Source organism: Nelusetta ayraudi, unplaced genomic scaffold, assembly GCF_046127955.1.
Source record: "Nelusetta ayraudi isolate G7.1 ecotype Tasmania unplaced genomic scaffold, CSIRO-AGI_Nayr_v1 ptg000042l, whole genome shotgun sequence".
Lineage (NCBI taxonomy): Eukaryota > Metazoa > Chordata > Actinopteri > Tetraodontiformes > Monacanthidae > Nelusetta > Nelusetta ayraudi.
In genome coordinates, this window is record NW_027466092.1 from 16701379 (window position 1) to 16722943 (window position 21565).

The window sequence follows — 21565 nt, forward strand, 5'->3', positions numbered from 1 at the left end:
TAGCTTATATCTAACCCTTCATCTCTTAATAAATAAATGAAAGTAGGCCGTAGTATCTCATGCTATATTTACACAACACATTCAGATATGAGGCTTTGGACAGTGCACAGTGAGCAGTTGACTGCAGGCGTGCAACAGCAAGCAGTCCACCTGGTGGGGATGCAACGTGACAGGCTGTCTCTCACAGCAGAGCCGTCACCAGGGAGACGATGATGCTGGGGGATGGGCAGGATAAAAGGAGTGGCTTTGATCATCACGCAACCACCTGTACAGTGACAGCAGCCAGTCTGATTAGCACAAGAGGCCAGTCAGTATAACAGTAGACCAGGATCAGGGTCCAGGTGAATCCAACTCATTTTGATCCTCACAAGAGAACATTTTTTTTTAAATTATTTCATCCTCTAATTTGCTTTTAAGTCACAATTTGGCATTTCCATTTCAATCAAATGAAGCCAAAATGCAATATGTCAATTAGTCAGATGAGTCTTCGCAGATTAGCAGGCCAAAAATAATTAAATATTGGATCGGCTAAACTGTAGAAAAAAAAAAAAAAAGTCAAATTTTGTGTGAATGTGTATTTTAAAAACATAAATCACCATGGTCGGGTGGTGTAATGCAAGTTGAATCTTAATACTGGGTACATGCCCAATTTTTGTTTGGTTTTTCATAACAAATCAAAGTCTCCACTTAGAGAACACAGTCTCTCCTCCCTTTTCCCCCAGCAAGCCACATTTTAAAACACACAATCAAATGTTAATAAATACAAAAGCTGTAATGTCAACAATGGCAACAGTACTCACATGAACCTTTTTTTTTTTTTTTTTTTTTTTTTTTTACAACCAGGCGGGAAAATGAAATCAGGTGAAAAATGGCTGTAAAGTAATTTAATGTTTAGATAATTTTATCACCTTTTCTGATTTATAACAAGACTTAAAAAAAAAAAATCAGTTTGTAAAAAGCATAAGACAAAATAAAAGAATGCTCATGATTAGAGAGCATAGGAATGTTTGGCCTTGATTTATTTAAATAAATTGACATCTAGATGGTCAGTTTCCGCTCAATTAGAATAAAATGAAAAACGTGTATAGACCTTTCATATATCTCAGCCTGTGGATTAAAAAAAAACTGTTGGCAGCGTGAGAACTGATGTAAGACGAACAGGAAACAGTCGTTCACAGCATGCACACGTTCACAGACGTCGAGACGGACGCGTCAAAAAACTACACAGCCAAACAAGGTCGTTGTCTCGTCATAGCCCTGCGAAATCCACCACCTCCTTCGCGACAGGAGGTGGCGCCATGCATATTCACTGCAGGTGCAGCACGTTATGGGAGAGAGGGCGAAGGGAATTAAAAAAAAGAAAAGAAAAAAGATAGAAATAAAAATAATAAAATCACTTAAGCAGCTCCCCCTGCTGGTTGGACGATAGCACTGCAGCTGCTCAAAGATTTCAAAAGCCTGAGAAGAACATGGCTAAGAGATGGGTGACTCTGGGAAGTGTGTGTGGCTACTGAAACCAAACGGTAGCTGCATTGAAGCCAGTCTGAGTCACCCTCCAACTGCTCTCACCGTCCAGTCCCCACTGGTGCTGTTCATGCCAGGAAGACCCAACCCTGATGTTGCGACCGTTCCGCAAGGCTGGAGCCGTCTTCGTAGAAACTGCGTGGTTTGAATCTTGTCACTTTCTCCACTCCCGCCCCTTACTAATCTCTGATAAATAGGCTATATCATAATACTCATATTGTGCTGAATTATTAATGTTATATAAAAGAAAACAACACATGATTATCACGCATATGGCACTTACCAAGAAAAGTAAAGTGTCCTTTACAACGGCTCGTCGTATATATTGTAAATGTACTGTCTTGTATCCTACAATATAAGCTGACAGTGGGTTATATACAACAGAGAGCATGGGTAACATGGTTTACGTCTTTTCGTATTATACTGAAATCGTACACGCGACACACACGGTGGGAACGTCAACGGACAACTGTAAAATACTGTAAAAATATCGAGAAAAACAAGAACATTCGACGTCTGCCTGGTGAGTTTGTATGTGAGAGGCTTCAAGTGCAGACAGACATGTTGCTCCATGGCACCGGCACGAGGGAGGATTAGAAACAAAAAAAAAGAAAAGAAGGTATTTGAGTGGTTAAAAGAGGCAGGATGCAGGCATGCGGAACGCAGGGAGGGGAAACGTAAGCGCGTCACAAAAACGGGAGCGAAAGCAAACAGCTCAGCGCCGAGCCCGTGCACGTCTACCGCCACCTGTCTGTCTGTCTGTCTGCATCCAATAGCTGCATCCTAGGTAGCTTCAGCCTGACAACAAACAAACAAACAAACAAAAAAAAGGGGGGGGGGGGATTCCGAAGCCCGAGCACTGCTTCCCCTGCGGCGAGATGAGAAGAGGATGAGCTGGAATGTAAATGGCTGCGATCGCACGTCGCTCGTCCGAAACGTGTTTGGTCCCCAAAAAACACTGGAGAGGAAACGGTGGCGGGCGGCAGGAGAACCGGGCCACAGCGACGGCGAAAGAAGACGGACGGCCGAACGCGTCGCTGTGCCTGGAGGTGCGTGTCCTCAAACGCTCCGCCACCACTGCCACCACCGTGTGTCTGCAGGGGCCGTGACCTCCCGGTCCTCCCGGCTGCGGGGGGGCGCCAACATGCAGGCGAGCGTCTCTCAGCCCCTCCCCCGTCAGACAGGAAGGTCAGGGTGCTGGCTGTAGTGTCTCTCACCCATTCAGGAGTGGGTTTTTTTGCGGTGGGGGGGGAGGCGGTGGGGGTGCGACCCACGCTGCTGTCCCCCCTCCTCCTCCAAGCGGAAGCTCCTCACACCCCACTTCCTCTTCCTGGATCTCAAAATTGAAAAACCTGCGCAGGGGGGGAGGCCCCGTCTCCTCACTGCCGACGCTCCCCTCCTCCCCCCACCGGGCCGCTCTCACTTCTTGACGGCCTGCCGGTAGCTGCCGTGTCTCTGGCCCTCCTGCCGGCTCTTCCCGCCGGCACCGCTGCAGCCGCTGGCTCTGCTGCTGTCGCCGCCGCCGTCCCTGGTGCTGCTGGCCTGGCTGATCTGGCTGCTGTCCTGCAGCGTGGGGCTGGAGTGCGCCCTCTGCAGGCTGTTGTCCTCCAGCAGCTGGGCCTCGAAGAGGGCCAGGTCGTCCTCGCCGATCTGGATCTTGGCTCGCAGCAGCATGACGTAGGTGCCGTAGCGAGTTTTCTGCAAAGGGGAAAAAAATGAATTTTTTGTTTGTTTGTTTTTAAAGGACCTGCGTGCAACAGACGTCCTCTGCTCCAATCTGCTCTGCTCACCTCAAAGTCCAGATACTCATCCCGCTGGCGGTACTCCTCCAGCTCGCGACCTTTGACCTTGCGGTCAGGAGGGTAGGAGCGCAGCTCGGTCAGTTCGGCGGACAGCGTTTTGAAGCGAGCTTCGTGGGATTTGACCTGGTCCTCCTTCGGAGCAGACAGCATCACATCCATCACATCCCATCCATCACTGGAGGACGGCTTATTATTGCTTATTATTAGACATTTTTAAGGAAGCCTGCCTGACAGCGCGTTTCATATTCAGGCCACTGTCCTTAAATACTGGGCTTCCTGGGAGTAAGACCCTTATTGCTCGATGTCAGGGTTTTTCAACAACTGTATTGTAGCACATGAGTGCACTGTGAGATAATGTCAGGTGAGCTGTGAAAAATTATCCAATTTCACTTAATGGGTCTAAAAAAATTAATGTTTCCATTGTCTAGTGACTGTGCTGTAAAATGAATGTGAGCCTATTTTCCTCCCTCAGTTCCTCCCAGGATTTCAGCTTTGTGTGGATCTAAACAGGCCCAGGTTTCACACTGGGTGAGTATAAATAAATTAAGAGACTATATTGTCATTATTTGGCTAAAAAGTGTAATTGTATAATATTTTTGATTGGTGGTGGTGTGCCATGGAATTGTTTCAATGTAAAAAATGTGCTGTGGCTCAAAAAAGGTTTAAATAAACTGCTCTATGTATATTGTTATATGTATAAGAACCATACTAAGGCTGGGAAAACCAAATTACTTTTATTGTATTGCGATGATACACTTTTATTAATGTATCTATGGGCAGTACGTTGAGCTTTTACCAATATAAAAATCATAAATCATGCCAAATTTTACACATTGGACCTTTAAGTGCAAACTATATTGAATCTAAGCTCAATAATGAGCATGAGTAAGTTGCTCAGAAGCGGTCGCGTCACTCTGATCTTTATGATACACTGTGCACGTGTACATCTGGTTAGGAGATTACAACTGATATCTCAGTTGAACATGACATTGCTTCAAAACAAATTGGACTGCGTCACTTGCAGACACACTCCAGACACCATGTCAGCACCAGCACCAGCACCAGCACCAGCCATATTCCTCTGTGGCCTGCGTATGAAATGCAAGTTTCTGTTGTCACTAGAACCTGCATCCAAACAGTGGTGAGAAGTTGGTAGTTGAAATAGAAATTTGTTCATTCACATTTTGTGCTATCCCTGTCCGTCTTTTCTTGTAGTTAAAGAACAAACACCAGCACACAATAAATGCTGTTGCAATGTTTTGCATCAAAACAAAAGCTTCTCCAACACAAAGCCATTCACGCCGATGCTTGGATTGTGCAGCCATGACATCTATGATTAGTTTTCTGCCTCCTTGTTTCTCCACCAACACTAACTCTCTCTCCTAGCTCTGTCTATCTGTGATCGTGCTTTTACATTAATTATTAAAACAACGTCCCAAGGCTGTGGTCTCCATACATAAACACAGTTTCCACTTGCACCTCACGGCAAGTCGACGTGAGAAGGAAGAGTGCCACCATGGGCCACTAGCGATGTGCTTCCTTTGTGTCAAGCAGGGTGTTTCCTCATGAAATGTTGATGCCAGCGAGTCTGCAGCCGTTTTGAAAAACGCGAGGCAACGGCAGGTGTGGCTCACTGTCGGAGTCGTTACCTCTGACAGCTTGGACGTTGTCCCCGGCAGGAGTGGCCGGCTGAACTTCTTCTGAGAGCCGATGGCTGCGGGGAAGGGCGGAGCTGAGAACATGGCGGCCACCGTGTTGATCCGCGTGATCCACGACTGCATCTGCTCGGCATTTCTGTAAACAGAACCGGTCAGAGACAGACATTTCAATTATTTTTTCCAGACTTCTGTACAGTAGTTCAACCCAAACCACAGTGTAGCAGCTGATCCTGCTGTACTGCCTTGAATACAGCGACCTCAACACACACAATCTAGAACGTAGTTCGCATTGAAACATCAAAGGGCTAATTATTAGAGAATGCAACCTTGCTGTTGACTGAGAAAATATTATAGAGCCAATTAAGTCATAAAAAAAGAGGGCCTGTTTTATCACTAATGGACCCATTCAGGGCCCCTGAGAAGAATCAGAACAGCCTAAATCCACGGGGACAGCAAGAGAAAGACGCAGCTTAGAGAGAGACCCAGAAAGTGGGACAAACGCAGCCTGCAACTGGAGCACAGCGGTCGTCCTCCTGGAGCATGTGGCCAGTCATGTGCCACTTCCTGATTGCACACACACACACACACACACACACACACACACACACACACACACACACACACATTGTGTAGAATGTGTGTGTGTGATTGAACCCAGTGTTTGCTCTGTGCTCAGCAGGTGTGTTGGTCCAGGTTACTACTGGACCTGCAAGGCCCAAAACAGGGAGAGACGTACATACAGTATGTGGACAACCAGATGTGTTTCCAGAACTCTCATCTAAAATGAAGGGAGATAGTTTTCCTCCTACACAGTGGTGGCAGCTGTGAATTTTATTTGAATCCAGTCTTTTATTTTCAATCAGAAGGCACTTTAAAGAATCTCTATCGCTGTTGATGTGGAAAGCAGTCGGCCAGGGTGCACAGATTCAACAGGTGCAGGATAAAAAGATGCCAGAGTAAACTAGATGAATGTACCTGCAGGCTGTTGAAGATGATTTAGGACAATATTAGGATAATATTTTGACCTAATAGACACTGCCCACAAGACAGATATCCAACTGAAAATATTTTCTATCAGCATCGCTCCCAATGTGCCGACGCTAAAATCTGTTTCCAGTCGGTGCTAAAGTGAAAGTTGACGTTTGTCACTGCTCCAGCTGGGAGAGACTCACGGTGCCTGGAAGAGGTAGACTCTCCAGTCTGCAGTGCGCAGGTAGAACACGTTGGGCCTCTTGCTATAGTCGGACGCCTTCATGGCCAGCGAATGGTGGATGGAGACGGCGTTCTTCAGGTCCTCCTCGGAGAGCTGCTTGTCGGGCCTGTACTCACCCTGATGAGACACACAAGCTTTGACTTTCCTCAGCAGAGAGAAACATGTTTGATTCAACTGGTTCAGATGTGAAATCAATGAGCTGCAGTTTTGATAAAACATGATATATGATATAATGTAGATATGTATACATATATATATGTATATATATATATATATATATATATATATATATATATATATATATTATATATATATATATATATATATATATATATATATATATATATATGTAGATTATGTAGATATAGGATGTGAGTATGAGTGTATGTATATATATGTATATAAATATATATATATATATATATACATATATATATATATATATATACATATATATATATATATATATATATATAGTACACACAAACACACACATACAGTATCTATAAATATATATATACACATATATATGTATGTGTATATATGTATATATGTATGTATGTCACACACACACACACACACATATGTATGTATATATATATATATATATATATATATATATATATATATATATATATATGTGTGTGTGTGTGTATATATATGTGTGCGTAGCTGATTTTTAACTAAAAATTAGCAATTGGTTACAACAACATTAATGGTAGAAATAAGAAAAATTTTCATCATTGCTCAGTACTTGATACATTAGACAATTATGAGCAATTACTTGTTGTTTTTTAGATTGTTTTCAATTACCAAGTGAATCATGAAATCAAACTCCTCCAAATAGGAATGACTTACTTTCTGGAGGTAGAGAATGAGCCCTTTCAGGATGGCATAGAAGGTTTTCCAGCCTCTTTTCCCTCTCGGTGCTAGAAAAGTCAGTTGGAAATGTGTGATTTAGAAAGCGCTGGTGCTCAGCAGCACTCGTGTGCACTTGTTGTTGGCGCTGGAGTGCGCGTGTACTTTCCGTACTTTTCTTGCCGTCCGAGTCGGCGTGGACCTTGCGCACCAGGAAGCCGTTCATGTACAGCAGCGTTCCGGACGGCTCCACGTCCTCCGACAGGGGCTTCCCGCTGCTGCCCACCCGCTTCATGGGCCTGGAGGTGTTGGAGTCGCACAGGCTGTCTCCCAGCTCGGAGAAGGACTTCCGCAGCTCCTCCTCGTCCCTGTCGCCAAACACAAATGCGCACAAATTGCATCAAGTCAAACGAGGATCCCCTTCCAACCCCCCGCTGATCGGCGTTCATGTGTCGCGTCCAATTAGCGCCGTGAATAAACACATCCTTCAGCCCGTCCCTTCCCTTCCCTTCCCTTCCCATCGGCTCTCGCGCGGCGCCTGTGACACGGGGGACGGACGGGATGAGAGATTTCACACGCTTCCTGTGAGAAGAAGCCCGTTTGTTCGGAACACATGAGTAATGTGTGTCGTCCGCTGCTGCTGCCGCCCAACGAGACATTTACAGAGCTCTCGGTGCGTTGTTAAGTCATCTCTCGCTCTCTCTATCCCTCGCTGCTTTATCAACATGCACCACAGAGAGTGGGAGCGACACCATCGATCTGTGGCTGAAAGGTGACAAGCAGGCTGATGCTCACCAAAGGAAGGTGAGAAAAGCATTCGGATGCTGTCCCTCAACAGCAGAGAGCCAGACTTTGGACATTTAGGGGAAAATAAACTGGCTAAATTGCTTCCAACTTTAGCTTTATTGAGCGACAGAATCTACAGTCAGCGGTCACCATCTCACTGAAAGGTCCAGTGTGTAACATTTGGCTTGATTTATGATTTTTGCATTGGTAAAATCTTAATATACTCCCCATAAATACATTTATAAAAGTGTATAATCGCAGTACAATAAAAGTCATTTGGTTTTCATACCCTTGTAACGGTTCTCATAAGTACATAAGAATATACATAGATCAAGGGTCTTGCTCCCAGGCAGCTGCCATCTTACAATGCCGCATTTCTAAGGAAGCCTGGTGTGCACAATCCAGCACGCCTGACAGCATGTTTCGTAAGTAGAGTGAACGCTCAACGTTTTCAAATAAATCAACGAAGAAAAAAAAGTGGATGAGGTATTCAGGTTTGGGTGTGCATGCCACTGTAGTTCACTGGCAAGCTCAGGAGAGGGAGGGTACAGAGTCCCTAAGGGGACAAAAGTGATAGAGCGCTGCAGTCGAAAATCTAACCACTTACTGTCACAGTTTCTTCTTAAAAAAACACCAAATATTATCTTAACCTGAGAGGGCAGATCCAATGTTCACTAAATCGAGACTTTCACAGGCCATTGGAAAAAGTATGGAAAGAGGGCTTTCCAAGGAAGACTGTGTAAATTAGACAATTTTTGCAACATTCCAGGGGACCAATCAGATTCTTTATTTCCCGGGGAGGCCGTTGTTATAGCTTTGAAAATGACAAAGAAACTGATATAATAGACAAACTGATAAAATGAAAGTTGAGGTAGTATTTAATTTGGCATTCTCTCAAACACGGATCACGCAGCTCGTCTACAGAAGGGAGCTCTGTCACGCCTGTGGCTATGATGCAATTTAAAATTGAATTTCTTTAATAAATCAGAGTTTGGAGGCTGCAAGTGTTTGTTGGTGGATCTCAAGTGTTTGCTGCCAGGGCTCATCAGCAGCAGGCCCCCCAGGAGCGCAGCCATCTTAGTAAACGAGAATTTTGATGAGCTGCAGATTTCCAACTGTGCTCGACGGCTGTATATAATGTTTTTGGTTTTTAATTGTCTTTGTTCTTCTTCTGCACTCTGGAATAAAAAAACGAACGCAGCACTTTTGCTCACTGTTTAGAACACCACAGATGTATGCTTTAATTTGGACTATTTGTATTTTCAAACAGTTTAAATGTGTTCCATTTCAAATTATATTTATCTCTATATTTTTTTACATTCTCCCTCTCTTGACTTTAATGTAAGGTTTTATGAATTCTTCTCCTGATCCTGATCCATGTGGATTACATACGCTACATGTATCATCAAGCCAGTGATATGTGGGTTCCAGATGACGGCTGCAGATTTATCACAACTACCTTTTGCGACGCTGCTGACGACACGTTGCCCCTCGATGTGAGAGGTTGTCGGGAGTCGGTCCTTGCAAAGTTTCATCAAGGTCTTTAAAGGCTCTAGAGGAAAACGTGTTTGCATTGTGTTTGATTCATAAGCGGCACGAGCTCTGAATCAACAGAGTTGATCCAATTATCCTTTAAATACCCCCTTTATTTGGTCTCTATGCGCTTTTAAAAGGATTTGTCACATTAAAGGGGCGACTGAACGCTTCCAGAAGACGACAGCCGGCGAGCCAACGCTGACATTCTCCTTGGAATCTCAGAGAGGAAAAAAAAGTTTAGCTTGAGAATATCATACTGGCCAGATGCCAAGCGCACCACCTCTCACCCCCGTGAGTAACCAATGGTACATAACAGCAGTTAACCCCGAGCAGGACGCGGCGAGAGCGCTGGAGACGAAGCCAATGAGCATCTAGCCTGTTGCCTGGTAACTGCCGGCCTGCCTGAATCCCAGTCTGCACCGGGTGGAGAGGGAGGAATGGACGGATTGTGGAGAAGGAGCGAGAGGGGAAGGGAGAAGACTGAGAGAGGAGGAAAAGAAAGACAAAGATGAATCGGCTCTAATGGCAGAACATCATGTACAGTAAGACGAGGGAGAAAGGAGGGCAGAGCGGGGAGAAGATCAGAGGAGGCAGGGAAAGAAGAAGAACGGTTTGGGAGAGGTGGAAAGGAAGAAAGGAAGGAAGAGGAAGGTGAAAAAAGAAGAAAAGCAGGCGTCATCAAAAACTCCAAGCGTGTGGTGGAAAAGATAAAAGGAAGAATTGGGGCAAAGGAGGAAAATGGAGAAGAGCACTAAAAACAAAAATGTAAATAAAGGAAGTGAAAATCAGAAAGAGACAGTAAGAACAATAGGAAAAATATTGAGTAGGTAAAGGTACACGTGGATGCGGAGGGCAAGGAATGGAATAAAAAGAGAGGCCATCGATGCAGGGAGGACAAAAAGAGAAAACAAACAGAAAAGGAGAAAGATTGACAGGAAAAAAAACGTGAGGAAAAGAGGGTGAAGCTGCGGGGGAAAAAAAGGGGGAAAAAATACAAGAAGTGGGAAGTGAGGAAACAAAGAGAAAGGGTTTGTTGACGCAACATTAAGGAAACAGCAGAGGACGGAAGCGGTGCATGCTGGGATGCCCGTGCACGGTCGCCGCCAACAGCTGCGAGCACAGTGGAGTGAAAGAGGACAATAATTCAGCCGGGCACCTGAACGCAGCGTACAGCTGCTGCAGCGTTCGCTGCCTTCGACCACACAACTTCACAGGCTCTGGAATGAGAACGCACGGCGAGGAAAAGACAGAAAGGAGCCTCGTGGAATCAGAAGCCGAGGGAGCTGATTGGTCGACCTGCTGCCCGTCAAAGTGAGCCAATCACGTCTCTCCGCTGCCACTGGTGGACATTGGGAAACAGCACCGCCTCGTCTATTAGGTCAACAATTGTCGCGTGTAAAACCCCGGGCGGAGCTGCTGGCTGCTGATTGGTCGGCTACTGGTCACAACACAGACTCTGACTTGGAAAGAAGATCTGCTGGAATCCTGACTTGAAATCTCACTGGCTGGTTACAGTGGACCAGTAAATAATTCATTCTTGCTCTCTGCGGCTTTTTTTTTTTAATGTATGTTTATTAATCGTCTGGTGTAAATATTTGTGGGATGGAACGCGAAGCAGCGATCAGCATCAGATCCGCCGCAGTTTGAGTTGGCGGAGGCAGAGAGTGATGCAGAGCAGACGCAGTGTAAACGCAGCCGCTCTGGCTTCAACCTGCCGCTCCAAAACTCATCATCACCTGCATCAAACCATCGCAGCCTCTTTTTTTCTCTCTCTCTCTCTCTCTTTTCCTTTTTTTCCTCCCTATTTTCTCTATTCCTGCGTGTGCGACTTGTTGCGTCTCATCTCCGCTCGCGCTGCACCCGCCTCTCCCTGGACTCTCTCCACCCCCGCTCCCAAACCAGGAAGCCTGCGCTGTGTACGTCTGCCTTTGCAACAACGGTGTGTGTGTGTGTGTGTGTGTGTGTGTGTGTGTGTGTGTGTGTGCGTGCGTGTGGAACATGTGGGTGCATCCAACTGCACCGTGGAGAGAGCGAGTGGCCCTGTACGTGTCTCTCTCAGCGGGGGTGTGAAACAACATCCATCGCTACTGCTGCTGCTGCTGCTGCTGCTGACTCCTTTGCGTTGTGAGTCTCACTGGGGAGCAAAATACACGTGCGCTTGCGCCGCACCGCACATACTCACGCGCACGCACACCTGTCGTAGTAATTCTGGGTTTCAAATATTTTTCCTACCCCTGTGATCACAGCGAGCGGGATTGTTGTGAAATTCACACCTCGCTCACACAACTAGCTGGTGGAGAGTGTGTGTGTGTGTTTTTTTTTTCTCATAAAAAGAGCCTCATTCTGGGAGAGCACGAGTAAACACAACTGAATATAAGTTTGTTTTGCAGCTACGGCTGGAAACGAGAGGAAAGAAAATAAGAAAGAAGACGCGACTCGTGAGGTGGCCTTCGCCCAGTGGGTCTCAGAAGTGTGCGCTGGGGGGGTTGTGATCGCCGTCAATGAGTGTGTGTGTATGTGTGGGTGTGTGTGTTAAAGTCCCAGTGATCCACATCCCACATCCCACATCCCGAAGCATGCAAAATTTGTCCTCTGCATTTGACCCATCATCCCCTGAGGGAATCATTGGGTGATCTAAGCCCCCAATTCCAACTGCGAATACTGAGTGCCAAGCAGGGAGGCAATGGGACCATTTTTACAGTCTTTGGTAGGACCCAGCGGGGGATTGAACCCACAACCTAAAGGTCTCAGAGCCGACACTCTACCACTAGAGCGCTGAGCTGGTTCGAGAAAAGGACGGAACAGTGAAACAGTGAGTGAAAGTTGGCGGGCCGAGTTCCACTCTGAGGGTTTCACCGAACTCAACAGAACTCGGCTCTGATAAAATATTTGGAAAAGTCTCAGCGGCACCGAGTGGAGCGGCCTGTTGTGGGCGGAGTCTGCCACCTCTGAGGAGGATTCTCCCTGGGCCTCGCTCTCCTCCATCTCGGCTGGCAGTGTGCGGCGGTGTGTAAACAGTTATCTCCATATCATGGGAGACGCTGCTGCGATGGCTGCGGATCTCCTCTCGCCGCTCTGCGCTCGGCTGCTGCTGCTGCTGCTGCTGCTGCTGAGGTGGCTATTTTTGGAGAGGCGGTGGGAGGCTGTGGTCACACCTTTGTGTGGGACGCAGGTAAAGAGACACTGGGATGGAGGGAGGTCTCTCTCTCTTTTTCTCTCGCCCTCGCTCTCACTTATCGTCACCATTGTCTCTTCATCCAGCAGTGCTATTTTGTTCACACGTGCACAAAACATGCAAATGTGTTGCCCTGGCATGCATTTGTATGTACAGTACATCCATCTGTGTGTCCTTGTTTGCTGCTAGAGAGGAGAAGGAAGAGGTGGAGGAGGACGAGGAGGAGGAGGAGAAGGAGGAGGGAGTGAGCGATGCAGTAGCTACGGAGTCGTATCCATGGTGCCGTATCCATGGCAACAAAGCTTGGAAAGCTAGTGACTTAATTGGCATCTCTGGAGCTGCGATCCAGAATAGCAACCCTTGACACACTAATGTTTCCTTCACACTGCAGACAGCACGTAGCGCTAACGTGAATGCTAACAAGCTAATCAGTAAAGCTTATTGTTTCCTACCCTTCAAGACGAGCTGTGTGTGTGTGTGTGTGTGTGTGTGTGTGTGTGTGTGTGTGTGTGTGTGTGTGTGTGCCCGTGTGTGTGTGTGTCACTGTATCCTCATGGTACACATTTTTGAATCCTTATGTTTCAAAGGTTTTCAACTATAAGAATAAATAATGATGATGAAGATGATGATGATGATGATGATGGTGGTGATGATTACCAATAATGATAAAAAATACAAAAAAAATAAAAAAAAATAATAATAATACTATAGACATCATCATCATCATTTTTACAAATTAATCAATTCATTTTTGTAAATTTTGTTTTTTAAATACCTTCCCAATTATCAAAAATTGTGGCAAATATCTAAAAGCGACCTGAGATTAAGTTATGAATCCATATTTTTCATGAATGTATTTTTTTTCCATTTAAAAAAATTGTTCATATTGTGTTTTAAATAAAGTTAAGAAATGGCGTTTTTGAGCAAACACGTGTAAATAAATCACGTTTGTGCTGCGAAACCTTGAGGTTGGTGTCTCCAGGAAGTGAATGTCAGTCAGAGCAGCACCGTCATACAGAACAGTACAGGGGGATGACTGGAGTACAGGTGAGTGCAGGAAGACTTACAGTGTCCATTGCAGCTTCTGATTCTTGATGGAGTTGTAGAGCGCCTGCAGGGGAACAGAAAAAACAGATTGAATTTTCAGACAAATGCGACCGATATGGACATCATTCAGCTGCCTTCACCTGGAAATTTGATGACACATGACAACAGAGGAATCATGGCTTTCTGGGAGCAAAAGCGGCCAAATTCAATAAACATCGACCTCCTTCCAATGACGCCCAGCTACTCTTTGTCTGGAGCTAACTCTTCAAACAATGCATCAATCAGTCAGACTGTCGATCGCTCCAATGACGTGCCTTCACCATCGGCCAGTTGGACCTCCAACAGGCAAATCAATTGGCTGCTAAATAATTTAGACATAAAATGTACCAGAGCAAGCAAAATGAGGTTAGAGCTTTGGGAACAGGAAATCATAAAAAGTCAAATATGAAACAGGGACAGCTGGGAGGCCTAAACAAATTTGTCTGGCAATCAATAGACTGATTTATCGACTACAACTCCCAAGACGCAGAACAAGCAACTTGCAGATTAATTGATGAAGTCTACAGGATTAGCACTTTATTAATACACTTTTGATTTAAACTTTGAACCGGACAGAAGGTGTTTGTCATTGGTTGTCCTCTGTTATTGCTGCTCTCCTATTACGTTTTGTTATCACAATGTTCTGTCTGCGCAAAGCAAAGAAAAAATCCCCACTTGTTTAAGTCCATTAGTGTCATAATCTAGTGGAAGAAGTGCAGAGTCACTGGGGGAGGATCGCTGCTTAATGAGCTGCTCGACACCACAACAGCCCCCAGTGCCGCCGCCGCCGCCGCAATCAGCCGCCGCCAGATTAATGTCTCCGTTTCACAGCCGGACCAGGAGGAGCCGGAGGAGGGCAGGAGGAGGCGGCAGGAGGCTGAAGTCAGAGCAACAAGTTGACGGTACGAACTGGCAGTCAGAGAGGATGAAGAGGCACTTCATCACATCACAGCCTCCACCTCTGGACCAACAACAACAACAACAAACAAACTGCCTTAGCCTGCGCTGTAAATAGTGTGCGTGCGCGTGTGTGTGCGTGCATGTGTGCATAATCCATCAGCTACAATCAAATCCATCAGCTAAAACCAATCACTTCCCACCACCATGCCAAGACTGGCGATGTGCCTGCTGCTATGCACCTCCAACCTCGTCTGTACGTTAGCAAAGTTTCATCTGTTTGAGTTGCTGTTAGAGAACGATTCCATTCCATTCAGTCTACAGTTTTACCAACACTTATTCAAGCCCTTGAACAGCCCAGATTGACTTTGTTATATCTTACTGGAATATTTGGGGCCATCAGAACTGTTTGTGTACCACAGGTTGAACCTTGATAATACAGCACACACAATCAATTTTTTTGTAAAGAGGCAACGCACCACATTTCACCGGCCACGTCAAGTTAAAATACAACACTAAGTGCAATAATATTCTCTTCCAGACAGGAAAAAAATGAAGCACGGTTCCCGAGCGTTGGATCCTCCACTGCTCTGACTGACAGCTAAAAACATCCCTGCTTCCTCTATCACCACTAGGATGTGTCACAAAACGCCGCTGTGGAACGCGCGCCATGAGGCGGCGGCAAAGCGGCGAGCGTCACTTACAGAGGACGGCGCGGCAGCAGCGGCGGCTAACTCTGTCTTAGGTTCTTTCCCCCGTACCTTCCTCCTCTTGCGGGCCTGCGGGTGGTTCTGTCCGTCCTGAGCCTTCCCCAGCAGGTCCGGGAACACCAGGGGCTTGAGGGAGCGCGAGCGGGGCGTCCTGGGGTAGCGGAAGGGGTCCATCACGCGGAAGTCCCTGCCGTAGCGGACGGTGCAGAGGGAGCGTGAGCGTAGGCGTCCTGCTGAGTGCAGGCTGGTCACGCCGATCATGGTCGGCCGGAACCTCTGGACATTCAAAGTTCACGGGGAATTTTTAAGTCAGAGAGTTTGAAACAGATCCCAGTGGGCGACGAGCAAAAAAAAAAAAAAAAAAAAAAAATGTTGCTGAACTGAATTCGGCGGCGGCGGCTCCCGAGTGAGGGACGGACCAGCTGGTGTCACACCCCCGACGTCTTGATCAGCACCCACCGAGGGGCGCTCGGGTCGCGTCCTGGTTGTTGAATCATCGGAGACGTGGTTTGGTGAACTTCAAACTCTTAACATGCAGGTTTTAATCCCACGTGAGCCACTTTGGTGTCGGTCTGGGGGGCGAAAAAAGTTGGACCAGGTTTCCTTCTACATGGTCTCAACAGGAAGTGAGGCTCTGCCAAATGACTAAAAGGTGACACCTGTGCGGCTGCCAGCAAAGACACACACACGCAGAGCGATGATGACACGCTCACAGATGGTATGAGACGCTAGCTGAGGTGTGAACGGACAGCCGGCGTCAAACAGATGGGTGCAAAATGGAGAGACGAGGCAGGTAACGCACGGCAAACGCACACTGGCGGAGACCCACAACAAGCTTGTTCCGCTCGCGCAGACAAACGCGAGGATGCAGCCAGTTCAACGCACAATAGAAAGAGAGGGGGAGAGGGAGGGAGAGAGGGAGGGAAGGGGGGAGGGAGGCAGAGCCGCCCTCGGACTCGGCGGCAGGGATTCCAGAGAGCGCCGTGGATTTCGTCACAAGCCCACGGACACGGTGCGAACGCAGTAAACTGGGGGGCCGAGGGTGAGGAGGCGGAGGAGGAGGAGGAGGAGGAGGAGGAGGAGGAGGAGTTGGACTTCTCAGCGTTCCTGTTGCTCCGCCGCTAAGATGGATCCCGGCACGGCCACTCTCCCACTTCTTCCCGCCGGTGTCCGGCCGCAGGCAGGGGTCACGGTCCAGCGCCGAGCGGCACCGCTCACTCCTCGGCAAAGCATCCAGGATCCACTTATTCTGGCTCGGCGTCGTCCCTCCGGCCGCTGACAAACGTCGCGAGGGCAGCGGAGAGGCAGCGCTCGCTTCCTCCCCTCGGCTCAGTCGCTCTTGATGTTCCCTCGGAATCTCTGGGAATCTCAGTCCGCCTGCAGCAGCTCCGTCCCCCCTCCGGATTCGATCTGCCGCTTTTCTGGCTTCACCCGGCTGCTCTCACTGCTGGTGCGGAGGAGGAGGAGAAGGAAGAGGAGGAGGAGGAGGAGGAGGTGACGGTGGTAGGGGAGGAGCAGGAGAGCTGCTGCTGCTGCCTGCTGCCTCAGTCTCCCAGCGCAAGAGAAGCAGTGAGGGACGGAGCTCTCTCGCCGTGGCTCTGCTTCCCTCTGCCTGCCACACAGCGAACCTCCATCCCTCCTCTCTCCCTCCCTCCCCCCCTCCTTCCTCCTCCTTTCTCTCAGTCACTGCCATCAAATCACAGCCTCCCAGTGCCTGCATGCACTCACGCACGCGCAAGATTATACCCAGCGTAATCTTTTTTAAAAAAAAATTTAAAATTCCAAAAAATACACTTGCAATGGGGATTAGTATTCAGCGGTGGTCACACACACGTGTGTGTGTGCGTGTGTGCTCACATGGCTACTGAGACAAAGAAGTTTTCAGCAATTCATAACAACGTCTCGTCGATTGTGTCCGAAGCGCAGCGTTTGTGGAAAGGTGCCCCATTAGCCTAGCTTAGCATCCTACAGAAAGCTAAGAAGACTGGTTAGTATGTGCAGCTTTACATACTGGCTTACTCTAAAATTAGCCAGACTAGGCTAACAGCTAGTCCTGCAATGAATTATACTCTGAGTCCCTTGGAATCTTCGGACGAAGGCAGCACACAATGTAACTTAAGCATTTTTGTGATCGAACAAATAGATTTGAGGAGCAGCATGGCCTCAATCCAAAAGGAACGCTTTAAAAAAAAAAAAAGACTTGGGGAATAGGTTTTTTAAAAATTCTTCTTGATGACTCAAACCTACTGAGGACCAAACTAAAAATCACACCACAACCGCGCCAAATAGAAAGAGGGAAGTGGGAAAACGGCGGTGATGCAGAATTTTGACCGGCGCGCTCGATTACAAGACGAATGAATGAATGTTTGTTACAGAGAGGATCGTCCAACAACGCTAGTGACTGCAGAGAGAGTGACAGAGGAGGATGTGAAAACAAAAATCTGTGAGCAGTGATTCAATGAACACGTCAATCACAGACGATGCACACTGATCAGACGGGTTTTCCTGGGATCAATAATGAAATGAGCTCGAGGAGCTGACTGGCTGGTGCTGACTTCAAAGGAGACAGAAGTGGAGCAAGCTGAGCGTCGCATCACAGAGGAAGAACCAGGAATTATCTTGGCAGACACAGCTGGGTTATTAACTTTGTTTAATTTTTCGGGTTTTTTTCAACTAAATTAACTGTTTATAATCAGACGTGACAAAAATCCCCAAACTTACTCCACTGCTGAAAGGTTAAGTGTGTCATATTTGGAGATTTTGAAGAAGAAGAAGAAGGGTTAGGGTTCGGAGTGACATCAAGTGGTTCCATTTCAGATTGCAGCATCTTTCACTCTCCTTCCCTCTCCCGAGCTTTCCAGTGAGCTACAGTGGCCTGTGCACCCAAACCTGGATACCACGTCCACCTTCTTCTTCGTAGGTTAATTTGTAGATGCAAGCAGTCACCCTAATTACGAAACGCACTGCCAGGCGGATTGTCCACACTGGGCTTCCTTAAATATACAGCAGTGCAAGATGGCAGCTAACTGAGAACCGTTCTATAAGTAGGGAAAACAAATCACCTTTATTGTACTGCGATTAAAAACTTTTATTAATCTATTTATTGGCAGTATATTAAGTTTGTACTAATATATAAGATATAATATATAATAAATAAAAATCATACATATTACACACTGGACCTTTAAGTGTGCACAGTCCTAGGAAGGCATCCAAACAGGTCCGATAGAATGTTTCCCAAATCCTTTGGATTAATAATGTGCCCGTGTCAGAAAAAGACTTTCCAGAGGCAGAAAATGGCTGGAAAATCCCAGGTCATTTTTGCCTTGTCCCACCATTGTTGCTGTGCCCTCTCAGGTCTTGGCTAAATTTAAAATGTTCCAATAAAACTTTGATGGGTGCAGTGGCTTATGGGGGAAAAAAAGAAAGCTTGCTTGACAACGAGTGCTGTTCTACCTGACATGCACCAACAAGGTGGATGAGTGGGTGAGCTGACATGAGATTTGCCCTCCAGGCCCTGCCTGCAAGCCCAGTGACAGCCAGCACAACACAAAGAAAACTAGGCAGTGAGCAAGCTAAGCTTTGATGGGACAAAAAAGACAAACAACTGCACAAGTAATTATTTTGTCAGCCTGATGCAATAACATGATTTGCCATGTGTATATGTGGCAATTGTTAATACATATTCTATTAATTTATTGTAATATTTTCTACTTTTTTGTTTTGACATTCAATTGCTTCTATTTGCCATTTCACCGTCTGTTGGATAGAGTCTAAAAACAAAGAGATTCAATCCAGTTCCTGAACAGGAAAACTGCTAAACAGATCTTACGTCTTGCCACCTGACCCTCCCCTGTCTGGTCCCACTCAATATTTCACGTCTTGTCTGGACGACTCCCTCTGTCTCTCGCGGTGAGAGCAGACAGCTCAGGGAGGGAGGCCGAGTGTGTCCAGTCCACAAGCAGCCCTGAGTCTCTGCTGACCGAAGCAGCTGTCTCTTCCTTCCACCTCGTCCTCACTCTCCTTCCCCTTTTCATAGCACTGCATGAACTATATTTAAGACCTGCGTAGCTTTATGACAATCTGTCTTTGTTGATCGTTGTCACTTGTTTTGACTGAGTGCAAATTTGTGTATTCTAAACAATCCATTCATCATCAATACCAGCTTCTTCCTGCACTCAGGGTTACAAGGGTCTGCCGGAGCCTCTCCCAGCTGTCCTAGGGTGAAGGCAGGGTGACAACCTGGACAAGTTGCCAGCTCATCACATGTCCACATAGAGAGACAGTCAACCATTCGCACTCACGCACACACCTATGGTCAATTTAGAGTTCCCATTTTGTCTCACATGCATGTTTTTGAACTGTGGGAGGAAGCTGGAGAACCATGAGAGAACCCCCCCTCACCCCCCCACCCCCACCCCACACACACACACACACACACGGTGAGAACATGCAAACTCGTATTCAAAACTAAACATTTCAAAAGCCTTAGCGTCGTGTGATTATGTTATGTCAACAACTTAAAAGAGCAAATTTTAATTTTAAAAACATAGGCAGTCTGAAAATACATACTGCAGCCATTTGAAACACAGTGGGCTTATTAAAAGTGTGAAACACTCTGAACTTAATTAATTCCGGTTTTGCTTAATAAAACAGTTTGATCCAAATGGAAGGACTGTAAACACAGGAGCCCCTTTATGCAGGCTCAAGAGCTTGTGTTCTTAGCCTAACAGTGGAATAATTTGCTTCTCTGGGCAGCAGCTGAGCGTTTAGAACCGGTAATATTGCCTTTGGGTGATTAACAAACGGCATGGATTGTGAATTACGCGAAAATAAAGAAAAGCACAGCCGCTTCGTTTCGCTGTTACAGATTTGCAGCAGACACGTGTGCAAGAAAGATTTCTGCTCCCTCGTTCTGATTAACAAATAAGTCATCCGAGCCCTCCGTCCCACCGCCTCCCCATCCGTCATCGACGCTGCCGCTTTGCTATCGATAACATCGCTGTAGTTAATTAGTGTTGAAGAGGCACAGTTCGCCGTCTGATTGAGCTGTACAGCTTTTCACTCGGGCAGAATTTCTTCTGCCGCTCACTGCAGCGCGCTGCTAACCTACTTCAGTGCATCATTAGCTCCCATTTTCTACATTGAACCCCCAGCGGTGAACAGCGGAGGAAGGGAGAGCGAGGCGGAGCGAGGGAGGGAAGCGAGGGCAAATCTGCCTGTCTTTCAGCAGCACCATAAAAGAAGAAAGTTTTCCTTCAAAGCAGTTGCTCGAGCCTGGAGCCAAAGCTTCAAAAATCTGCAGGGAGCGGTGGTGAGCAACGTATTAACAACCTCATAAAAAGCAAGTAGATATCACTGAGATTTCAATTCCAAATCCTTACCAGTGTAAAGAAGCTGTGGCTGGCCGGCCGGAATACGACTGGACCAATCAGCTTAGCAAAAGAAGGAAGAGGCGGGAGCTACAGCCAGGGTTCAGCTGCATTAGCACAGGAAGCTACTGCAAAACTTATGGACAATCGGTTTCATCATAGACGGACAACGTTGCACAGTGCAGGTCAGTTACTCATAGTAACTGACCCCCATACATATATGTATATATATATATATATACATATATGTATATATATATATATATATATACATACATATATATATATATATATATATATATATATATATATATATATATATATATATATATATATATATATATACATATATATATATATACATATATACATATGTATATATACATATGTATATATACATGGATGGTAGAAACCAACAGATTCGCAGGTTGCATGTCAAACATGAAGCTACAACCGACAGTAAACATAGCCTTAGTCTTTCCCTTCAGCTTAATCGGTGGCTGGTCTTGTTTTTCCACTTTGGGTTTAATTCACAAAATTACTTCCTGTTGCTCAGAAATTTCCTGGATTTCCAACCCTTTGTAGGGCAACACCCACAAGAAGAGAAAAACGTTGGCAGCAACCTCCAGTAAAATCCTTCATGTGGAGGTTTTGTGTTGAATGAATCTAAAGTCAACACACAATCCAATTACCTGAACAGCTTGTAAGCAATAGCAAAGATGGGGCTTGGCGCTCAGTGTGTTCTGAGATCTCATCAGTTAATTAGTATAACTGGCGACAAAAGTCACCGTAGGCCTTTAGGACTCAACAAAACACGATGATCTGCAATTAAGTGTGCTTGTCCGCGTCTCCACTGAATGGTAACTGTGTGGGTGGCCAGCGGGGGGGAAATATTGTTTGCGGATCATCAGGATACTTTATTGGCTCTTTATGGAAGAGACAGAACAC

The 21565-nt window shown here is 46.3% G+C and overlaps 1 protein-coding gene across 4 annotated transcripts in view; it reads right to left on the reverse strand.

The window, feature by feature from the left end:
* Nucleotides 1–940: 940 nt before the first annotated feature.
* Nucleotides 941–21565, reverse strand: part of LOC142893948 (PH and SEC7 domain-containing protein 1) — a 39700-nt gene continuing 19075 nt past the window's right edge. Inside the window, exons 10-17 of one of the 4 annotated variants that reach the window (XM_076034965.1) lie at nucleotides 15297–15521; nucleotides 13620–13663; nucleotides 7230–7423; nucleotides 7056–7126; nucleotides 6157–6314; nucleotides 4976–5120; nucleotides 3315–3458; nucleotides 941–3222 (exon numbers count right to left, since the gene is read on the reverse strand). In XM_076034965.1, the coding sequence (XP_075891080.1) occupies nucleotides 2944–3222; nucleotides 3315–3458; nucleotides 4976–5120; nucleotides 6157–6314; nucleotides 7056–7126; nucleotides 7230–7423; nucleotides 13620–13663; nucleotides 15297–15521 (1260 nt within the window). In that variant the 3' untranslated portion in view covers nucleotides 941–2943. Of the gene's footprint in view, nucleotides 3223–3314; nucleotides 3459–4975; nucleotides 5121–5991; nucleotides 6043–6124; nucleotides 6315–7055; nucleotides 7127–7229; nucleotides 7424–13619; nucleotides 13664–15239; nucleotides 15522–21565 lie in introns of those variants that run through there. The other 3 variants (XM_076034963.1, XM_076034966.1, XM_076034967.1) reach the window with 3 other exon arrangements.